This window comes from Takifugu rubripes, chromosome 1 (genome assembly GCF_901000725.2).
Source record: "Takifugu rubripes chromosome 1, fTakRub1.2, whole genome shotgun sequence".
Classification (NCBI taxonomy): domain Eukaryota; kingdom Metazoa; phylum Chordata; class Actinopteri; order Tetraodontiformes; family Tetraodontidae; genus Takifugu; species Takifugu rubripes.
Window position 1 is genome coordinate 29,095,076 of NC_042285.1, and position 10,000 is coordinate 29,105,075.

Genomic DNA, 10,000 nt, shown 5'->3' on the forward strand with positions numbered 1-10,000 from the left:
ATCCAGAAGGGGGTTCTTGGTTACTGACGGGGACCAGAAGGGGGCTGTTGGTTACCAATGAGACAGCCAGAAGGGGGCTGTTGGTTACCGACGCGGACCAGAAGGGGACTGTTGGTTACCAATGAGACATCCAGAAGGGGGCTGTTGGTTACTGACGGGGACCAGAAGGGGGTTGTTGGTTACCGACGGGGACCAGAAGGGGGTTGTTGGTTACCGACGGGGACCAGACATGTCCAAAATACATATGAACAACAATGACTATGGAGCTAAATACGTATTTGTTGTGGTTAATAGAATGTTAATAAAGCATCAATAACACAAAGTACAACTTTACTTTGCCAATTCAAATTTTAAAATGTTTCAATACTAAACAAGTGTGAAATCACAATTATTGTGTCGCAACCATAAGAGGAAGACAAAAAATTGGAACAAATAACAACAAAACAAGATTAAATATGATATTTTCTGATCCGGGTTGAATCGGTTTACTGTGATTATTAGATTTTTAGCTAACTCGGATTACAGGTAATAATTATAATGATTTCAGATTTTTATCTACTGTTGATAAAGATTGGAAATGATCACAGAAGAGGACACGTCATACCTCCCGAGGGGGCGTGGCCATGGGAGGAGCTTAGAGCCACTGAAACAAAAGACAAGCAGTTGTCCCTCCCTGCAGACAAGTCCCGCCCCCTTGTCGCTTACTATGACTTCACAGCACCTTGGAAGAGAGATCTCAACCAATCAGCTTCCTCCAGGCTGACCTGCACAGGTAAAAGGAGGAGGGGTTAATCTGAGTCAATGATGGGGGAGGAGCCAGACAACCACATCAAAAGTGTCAATATGTGATTGAAGAACATTTTCGCTTCATCCTGCAGTTTACTCTCCAATCTTCATCATCATCACATCTTCATCATTGTCATCATCACAATCTTCATATTCTTCATCACATCATCATCATCATCATTGGCATTTCCTGTCAACCTTCATCTTTGTTATCATTGTGTTCATCATCACAATCATCATCACATCTTCATCATCATCATCACCATCATCCTTCAGCATCACCATCGTCATCACCATAATGTTCATCTTTATCATCACCACATCCTCCTCATTAAAATTGTCATCATCATCACATCTTCATAATATCATCACAGTCTTCATCATCATCACCATCATCATCTTCATCACAATCTTCTTCTCTATCATCATCGCATCTACATCATTATCATCAAAATCTTCATCATCACCATCTTCTTCTTCATCACAATCTTCATCATCACCACCATCATCTTCCTCATCACCATCATAATCCACCTTGTTGGTCTCCTTAACTTTGACTCTGGGTTTTATTTTTAGATCGTTCCAAAGGTGAGGCAGGTTCTCCATCTGGCTCCAGCCACACTGATGATTACGCCCACCCTCCTCCTCCCATCTGTGCCGTCTACAGTCTCAGCCTGCCCACCTCCCCCATCCTTTATAAAAGAGGAGCAATATGGAGTCATTCCAGGAACGTCCGCACACCGGACAGAACTCAGTTCTTCACTGGGGTTCGGGGCTCCAACCAGCAGGGGGGTCATCTACCACCTGGTCCTGCCAGCAACTGTCTGGGCTCTACTGAGAAAGGCCTGGCAGTGTGTGGTTACCAACAACATCCTGCTGGTGAGCTCAGGTCAACCATTCAGATGCTGCCCAAGGGTGTTGACCGTGGTCCTCAGGATGCTCCCCAGTGCAGCCAGAAGATTGTGGCAGCGACGGTCACAGATAGCAGGAATGATAGGGCCATTAACCTCTTGGATGAGGTGGTCGACAAGCTCCAGAATTTCACTGTGTCCAACAAACCTCTGTCATCACCTCCACAGAGGCTAAAACGGAAGATTCCTCTCAGGAACTCCACAGTCTCTCCGAAGGTGCCCCACAAACATCCAACCACCTACCCTTGCCCCATCTCCTCTTCTTCCTCTTCATCTGTCAGCTCCAGTGAAGAGAACTTTTCCAGTCCAAACCAGACAAAGGTGGCCAGCCTTTATGTTGCCCACAGGATGTTTGGCTGTAGAAGGAACTATGGCTCCACTGTAGGAGCTCCTCTGGAGGACCAGGAGGACTGTTGCAGCACAAGCAGGAGAAAGAGCAACAACCAGTAGACAGAACTATACTGTAGAACTAGAAAAAGACTTCCAAGTTTTCTGTTACACATTAAAGAGTATTTATGGACTTTTTATTGGTGCTTATTGGACAGTTTTTCCATCTCAGGATTCACTGAATGCAGGAAAGAGAAACTATTGATGTGGTTTCATCCCTGATGCTCATTGATCTGATATTGATCCAGTGGGAGAATATCAAGCTCAAAAGATTTCAGGTCCATCAAATGTCCAAGAGAACACTGAGTCTCTCATGGTCTGTGTGATCTTAAGTTCTCCACCATCCCTCGTGTGGTTCTTCACATCAAACCTGCTTCTTCTCTGCTCAGCTTATCAGATGTAGACCTTTGTGAGTGAGGTTGTTCAATCGTATGTCTGTTTTCAGGGAGCAACCATAAGGAAGGATGAGGGGACGGGAGAGATCTTCATCGCCAGGGTAATCCATGGTGGGCTGGCTGACCGCAGCGGTGAGATGAAGCTCAGTGAACATGTGTGAACAGCACGGGTGAAAAACTGACTGGTCTGTGGCTCCCAGGACTTCTCCATCCTGGTGATCTGTTAGTGGAGGTGAATGGAAACCCTGTGGTGGGTCTGGATCCAGAACAGGTCATCCAGATACTGGTGGGTCATCTGAAAAGAGAACCACCCAATGTTCCTCCACAAACTTTTGACTTTTTTCTGAATTATAAAATAAAACTCTCAATTTTGTCAGATTAATTCTCAAGGAACAATCCTGTTCAAAGTTGTTCCCAACGAAGCTCCAGGCAACAGCAGCACCAGCTGCCTCAAGGCGGTAAGAAGTATCCAGAAAGGGTTCACCTGAACGTACTGACGTGAACGTTCTTTAGAGAATCACCTGTATTAATGTGGGACCGACCAGATGCACAATGTAGGAGTGAGGAAGAGTCTGGAGGTTAGGGTTCTGTTTTTGGCCACTTTGGAGTCTCTACTGTTCCACTGTGAGGTCAAGGTCATAGCACCAAGTCCAGTCAAACTACAGTCAAAATCTCCATGAGCTGGTTGGGCCTCGGCTGTGGAAAGGTTCCCGACTCACCCCAAGAGGGCTTCAGATTAGAGACTTGCCCTGTCAACCACCTTTGGATAGCTCCTGCTCCACCTACTCACAGCCCTGGTTATCCCTGGTAGTCCCTGGCACAAGTTGCCAGGGACTACCAGGGACGGACAGACGCACAGCAGACAAACATTAAAGACACAGTCCATCACAACGAGAGACGACTCTTCTGACACTCTGGTCTGCTCTGGTGAAGCCCCCTCAGGAACCTGGGTCCTGGTCAAACAGTAGACTTTAAATCCACCCTGAGATGTGCCACTTGTTTCAGTTGGGTCGAGAGCAGATAGATGGGGGGGCAGCACTGCAGTCTGGTGGAGGACTTTGTAGTCCAGTTCAGTCAGCTTAAAGAATCCAGATGTTTGATTTTGTTACAGCTGCTCGACCACATATGAACCACAAATAAGAGCATCAAATTCTAATCAGCTACACTCTGACAGACTTCCAATGATCACAGAATCGTTACTTTGGGAACAATTCATCCTTTCATCATCATCAATGAATCATTTCATTTGAAATTAGTGTGTGAAACAACTATTTCAGGTCTACATAAGGGCGATGGTGGACTACTGCCCCCTGCAGGACGCCTCAATCCCTTGCCCGGATGCTGGGATGGCGTTCAGGCGTGGAGACCTGCTGGAGGTGGTGGACCAGTCAGACGAGAGTTGGTGGCAGGCCAGGAAGCTGCCCTGGGCTGCATCCTGCGCTGGTCTCATTCCTTCTGCCAGCAGACTAAAGAGGTGAAACTCTGAAGAAGCAGAAGATTCAACCAAGAACACCAGAGTGTTGTTTGATGTTTGGCAGAAACTAACATTTAGAATAAAGGATGTAAAATGCTTTGCTTTTCCTCCTCCTGCCTCCTGGACCATCTGTAGCAAACAGAGGGAGCAGTGGTGGAGCCAACCCTCCCATGTTCACACCTGCATCAGGGCCTGTGAGTAGCATCACGCTCACCTGCAGCCTTCAGCAGAACTGCACAATCGTTCTTCTGCACTGAGCTCTGGTGCATGTAGATGGTGCCGCTGTGACCTTGCTCTCTGTCTCTTGACCCGCTGACCCCAGTGACGGATCACGGTGGGTGTCGGTGTCGGTGTGTGATCAGTCTGTGGTTGTGCTGATTCCTCGAGAACTGTCAGAGATGATTGTATTCATTGGTAGAAACCCTGCTTTGATTTAACGAACCGCTGAGAAGCTAACTGTTAGCTCAGCAAGCTAACAGGAGAACCCTTCTGCCCCCAGACAAACGTTCAGATTGAAACAAATGGCGAAGGTTGCATTTTAAAACGTTCTTTTTCTGACCGTTTGGTTTGTTGTCTTGCAGAGGACGATCTGTCCCAAACAGATGACAAACGCTTGATCGCAGGTAGGCCACGCCCACACACGTGACCAGTCTGCCTGCAGATTAAAAACGTTCTCTTTCTTCTTTCTTCAGAACTGGAAGAAACCCACATTGGTGCGTCCTTGTTCTTATCATTCTGATGACATCACAGAAATATAAACGAACTTTTAACGAAAGACCTTTTGACGCTCCAGATGATCCTGCCTCTGACGTCACTGACGGAATCTACCTGGGTGAGAAACTACAGCTCCAAAACTCGTCTTCGTTGTGATATTTATCTGTAAATGATTAAATGTCGTCCAACGAACAACAGCTGGATTTCGCCGCAGCTTCTGTCTGTGGAGGAGGACCTCCCACAGGCGGAGGCGGCAGTCCTGCACCTCCTGCTCCCCCACCCTCGGCTCGCTCTCCAGCCCCTATGAGGAGGTTCGACTGTACCAGCGCCTCCCGCAGGAGAAGCAGCGCCTCATCGTCCTCACTGGTGAGATCGGCCTGGCCAACAGAGACCAGACAGAAGGAGACACCATTCGGTTCCAAAACGAAGTTATTATACATTCGATAATTTATTCAAATTTAATTTGGGTTCTTAACTTTTATGTTGTTCTGAAATGTCTTGGAAAACTTTGTTTTCAAGGTAATTTTGTGTTGAAGTTTTTCTTTTTCTTTGCAAATGTCTGTGGTCTGTCGCCCCCTTGTGGACAGGTGCTTCAGGAGTCGGAGTGAATGAACTCAGAAAAAGACTCATCAAGTTGAACCCTTTGGCTTTCCAGGGACCCGTACCTCGTAGGTGACGCAGCACAGGTGTATCACCAGGCGTATCCACACAGATTTAATATACAGGTTCCTGCTCAAGGTTTTGCCCTGTTAAAGGAAGTTTTTCTGCCACTGTAGTTGTTTGGGGATTAGACTCTGGGTTTCCATGAAGCACCTGTTTGATTGCAAGAGAATAAGAATACAATTAAAATGAATTCAGTTCTACTGGATCAAGGTCAGTTCTCAAATTCTGCTGAGTCATCAAAATACACATGAAAATGTGATTATGATGGGTTAGAAATGATTCAAAACCAAATGGAGACTTCCTCAGAGCTGCTCTCACTTCCTTCCTGTACAGGAAGTGACCTTGAAGCATGTGATTGGTGCGTTTCAATTGGCTGCTCACCTGTTTTGACAGACACCACTCGTCCAATCAGAGCAGGACAGCTGATGGAGCGAGAATACCACTTTGTGACCAAAGAGCTGTTTGACTACATGATGAGTAACCACAGGTGAGACACAGGTGAACCAACACTGACCTGAGAACACAACTGTGACGCGCACGTGTGTGTGTGTGTGTGTGTGTGTGTGGGTGTGTGTGTGTGTGTGTGTGTGCTCAGGTTTGTGGAGTACGGTGAGTTCAAAGGTCATCTCTATGGGACTAGCGTTGATGCTATCGATGACGTCCTCAGACGAGGACAGATTTGCATCGTAGACGTTGAACCTCATGTAAGTGTCGTTACTGATATTGATCAGTGATTGGTTTAATGGTCAGTTCCACAAATGGTTCATGTAACTGAATCGTTTTGTATTTGTGGATTTATGTAGGTATATGCTTAATATTAACATTTGTAGACCATCAACATTTAAAATAGGAGAAGAATCTTGGGTCAGATTCTGCATAATAAATGTAACCAAAGGTGAAGCCGTCTAATTTGTCCATAATAATATCGTTAATAATATCGTGTTAAATTGTTGAATTCTAATTATTAAAACTGAAATTACATTTGAAACATACTGAAGCTCTGAAATTTGTATTGATAAATAATTAAGTCATTTTCAGTGTAATAAATGTGAAGATTAATCAAATGTTTCCATTTGAAGACGTTTGTTCATATTTTTAGTGACACTTTTCTGCTCAGAACATCCAGATGCTGCGGACGCCCAGACTGAAGCCTTACGTGATCTTCATCAAGCCTCCGAGTCCTGAGAGGCTGCGAGAGACCAGGAGGGACGCTCGAATCATCAGCAGCTACAGCGCCAGCAGAGCCTTCACGGTACCCTGAACTCTGACCCCAACCACATCTCTGACCTTACTGACAGACAAAATAACCCATGAACAAAAAATATATGTAATATATGTATATGTAATAATTTTAAAGCGAGGTTGATGGATGCAGTGAGCCAAACTGTCCATGTTTCAAAGGGAACCTTCTTGTTCTCCGCTGCAGGAGGACGACTTTGTGCAGCTGGAGGAGGCCTCTCAGCTGATGGAGGCCAAATACCGCCACTTTTTTGATCGTGTTCTGGTGAACGAGGACCTGCACAACTCATGCATGGAGCTCTTCTCCTTCATCCAGGAGGCCCAACAGGAGCCACAATGGACCCCTGTCAGCTGGAACCAGAACCGGGCTTAAAGGAGACGGTTCCTCTGCAAAGACTTCGTTTTCCAACTCATCCACGGCTGAAACGCCACTAAAGTCTCATTTTAAAAGTTAAATTAAACATATCAGCCATTTTCAGCCAACCATTGACCTCTTCATCATCGTACATGAAAATGATTTATATATCGACAATGTAACAAATAAAATACTAAAAAAAAACATGGACGGCTTTATTAAACGTAAGCTTCTCACCCATCTCCAAGGAAGCACCAGCAGAGGAACATTGACCACATAACTGCGCTGATCTCCATCTTTCCCTCAGTCCTGAACAACACCTGAGATATTCGAGGCAGGACCTCTCCAACAACCTGCAGAGGGCAAAACACCCTTTTCCTGTGGGGAATCACAGCCTCAGCCTTGGAGGTGCTGGTTCCCACTCGGCAGCAAACCGCCCCAGTACAGGGTGAAGGTCCTGGTTTGATGAAGTCAACAGGACAACAGCCGAGTGGCTGGGTAAACTCCCCTGACCCCCCGAGCACCCTGTGGAGGGTAAAGAGCTGGTATTCCATGATGGGAGAGGTTGTTCCTTCTGAATCGGTTCGACTATCAGCCAAATTCTCCTCTCCAGTACCCTGGCATCGATCTTCCCAGGGAGGCTGGGAAATGTGACCCCTCTGTAGTTGGAACACTCTCCTTTTTATAAGGCGGTACCACCACCCCGGTTTGCCACTCCAGAGACACTGTTCTGAACCAGCACACGATGCTGCCGAGGTATCTCAAGCGAGACCGTCCCACAACAGCCACAGACTAGAGGTACTCATGGCGGATCTCATCCACCCTGACACATTTCTACCGAGGCGCTTGCTAACTACCTCGGTGAGTTCAGCTTGGGGGATGATGGAGTCCACCTAGGGACTGAGGAACTCCTCGAATTCCTTCCTCCATCCGACAATATCCCCAGTTGAGGTCAGAAACTCCTCCACTTGCACAGTGTTGGCGGACAACTGATTCCCCTAAGATGTTTGCAAGAATTCTCAGACTTGAGGTTTCACTTCAGCACAGACGTGAACGGCGCTTATCCCTCATGGTGGGGACGAGTTTTATTACGGTGTTTATGATCCACCATCTTGGCTACGAACACCAGTGATGACATCACGTAGGTAAATGAGGTGGGTGAACTATGGATGGATGGATGGATGGATGGATGGATGGATGGGTGGATGATGGGTGGATGATGGGTGGATGGATGGATGGATGGATGGATGGATGGATGGATGGATGATGGATGGATGGATGATGGGTGGATGGATGGATGATGGGTGGATGGATGGATGGATGGATGATGGATGGATGGATGGATGATGGATGGATGGATGGATGGATGGATGGATGGATGGATGGATGGATGGATGGATGGATGATGGATGGATGGATGGATGATGGATGGATGGATGGATGATGGGTGGATGGATGGATGGATGGATGGATGGATGGATGGATGGATGGATGGATGGATGGATGGATGGATGGATGATGGATGGATGGATGGATGGATGGATGGATGGATGGATGATGGATGGATGGATGGATGGATGGATGGATGATGGATGGATGGATGGATGATGGGTGGATGGATGGATGGATGGATGGATGGATGATGGATGGATGGATGGATGGATGGATGGATGGATGGATGGATGGATGGATGGATGGATGGATGGATGGATGGATGGATGGATGGATGGATGATGGATGGATGGATGGATGATGGATGATCATATCTATAGTCCTCACAATGAAGACTAAGTGTGTGTGTGTGCGCGTGTGTCTGTGTGTGCATGCATGTGTGTGTGTGTGCATGCATGTGTGTGTGTGTGTGCGTGCGTGTGTGCGTGCGTGCGCCCTGGTGACCACTGTGATGGGCTCCAGCAGAGGTGGGGGGATGAAGAGGGATCATCTCAGAGAGGATCTTCAGGAATCAGAGGAATCGGACCAATGGCAGGGCTGCTTATGACATCACAGCTGAGCAGCCAACAGGTAAGAGGCTCAGCAGATGATCCACCTGCTGCAGTAAAGCCCACATGACGTCCTGTTCCAGGATTAAACACAGACAGAAGACACAGTGACAGGCTGGAAGGAGCACACACACCTGCACAGGTGAGCTTCACACTGAAACAGCAGCGTTTGTAGAACCAGATCCGTTCTACGTGGTTTTCCATCGTACCCAACGGGTGTTTGTTTTAGCGTAGCATAAAGTGTAAACATGCTAAAGCTACGCTAACATTAGCTCCTTTCATCACACCCTGCTAGCGCCGCGGTAGCTCCAGCCATTCCAGCCACTCCAGCGACCAGCACGCTGGTCAGAACGTCGGTGAGCAGGAAACAACACGTCGTTGTTGGGTTGCAGGTGCTGGACTGACAGCCTGCTCCACCTCCTGACTTCAGAGTTCAGGTCAATCCCATAGGTTCTAACACACATGAGCAGCAGGTTCTACAGATCAGCTGTCAAGGTTAATTCCAGGAGGGAAGCATCACTCACCTGAGGACACTTGCTGATCCTCTTACAGACACAAGATCACGATGCCAAGAGTGAAGAGCAAGAAGAAGAAGCTGAAGAAGGAGGCTGGAGAAGGTGAAGGTGGGGCCACATATCCGTGTCGCTCCTGTTCCGGTCTCAGCACGTTCTCCAATCTTCTGTAGTTGCTCTGGAAATGGAGACCGAGGATGGGACCACCAGCAGAGACCCCCTGACTTCAGAGCCTGGAGACCCAGCACCACAGAAGAAGAAGAAAAAGAAGAGAACCCCCCCAACTGGTAGGTTCCATGTGGGACACGATCGGTCTCTTTCTTCAGTCCCCAGAGGGCCGTCTTGTGTTGTAGACCAGGACACGGACAATCTGGACGTACCCAACGGAACCACCGATGAGCCGGGGGGGGACGGAGAGGAGCAGAACGTCCCTGCGACCAGAAAGACCAGAAGGAAGAGGTGGGGCCAGCAGACGGCGTGCACGAGTAGGCGGCGTGCACGAGTAGACGGCGTGCACGATGGTGGCTCGAGCTGATGCCTGACTGTGCCTTCCATTCTTGAAGG

General features: G+C 47.6%; 2 protein-coding genes across 10 annotated transcripts in view; both read left to right on the forward strand.

Moving 5' to 3' along the window:
• The window catches only part of LOC105419928 (MAGUK p55 subfamily member 4-like), a 16,531-nt gene extending 9,437 nt beyond the window's left edge, over positions 1–7,094 (forward strand). For 5 of the 7 annotated variants that reach the window (XM_029850900.1, XM_029850895.1, XM_029850911.1 and 2 more), the window contains 15 exons: positions 2,530–2,611; positions 2,680–2,765; positions 2,857–2,937; positions 3,757–3,953; positions 4,089–4,147; positions 4,276–4,287; positions 4,535–4,576; positions 4,646–4,666; positions 4,747–4,785; positions 4,866–5,033; positions 5,255–5,335; positions 5,724–5,817; positions 5,926–6,034; positions 6,448–6,582; positions 6,757–7,094. In XM_029850900.1, coding sequence (XP_029706760.1) covers positions 2,530–2,611; positions 2,680–2,765; positions 2,857–2,937; positions 3,757–3,953; positions 4,089–4,147; positions 4,276–4,287; positions 4,535–4,576; positions 4,646–4,666; positions 4,747–4,785; positions 4,866–5,033; positions 5,255–5,335; positions 5,724–5,817; positions 5,926–6,034; positions 6,448–6,582; positions 6,757–6,942 — 1,392 coding nt within the window. In that variant the 3' untranslated portion in view covers positions 6,943–7,094. Of the gene's footprint in view, positions 1–570; positions 773–1,362; positions 2,219–2,529; positions 2,612–2,679; positions 2,766–2,856; positions 2,938–3,756; positions 3,954–4,088; positions 4,148–4,275; positions 4,288–4,534; positions 4,577–4,645; positions 4,667–4,746; positions 4,786–4,865; positions 5,034–5,254; positions 5,336–5,723; positions 5,818–5,925; positions 6,035–6,447; positions 6,583–6,756 lie in introns of those variants that run through there. The other 2 variants (XM_029850919.1, XM_029850926.1) reach the window with 2 other exon arrangements.
• A 1,874-nt stretch (positions 7,095–8,968) lies between these two features.
• LOC101072510 (transmembrane protein 237A-like) overlaps positions 8,969–10,000 on the forward strand; it is a 4,645-nt gene continuing 3,613 nt past the window's right edge. For 2 of the 3 annotated variants that reach the window (XM_029841295.1, XM_029841302.1), the window contains exons 1-6: positions 8,969–9,066; positions 9,220–9,361; positions 9,477–9,547; positions 9,610–9,723; positions 9,790–9,895; position 10,000. The exon at position 10,000 is cut by the window's right edge. In XM_029841295.1, coding sequence (XP_029697155.1) covers positions 9,490–9,547; positions 9,610–9,723; positions 9,790–9,895; position 10,000 — 279 coding nt within the window. In that variant the 5' untranslated portion in view covers positions 8,969–9,066; positions 9,220–9,361; positions 9,477–9,489. The remainder of the gene's footprint in view (positions 9,067–9,219; positions 9,362–9,476; positions 9,548–9,609; positions 9,724–9,789; positions 9,896–9,999) is intronic. The other variant, XM_029841300.1, reaches the window with a different exon arrangement.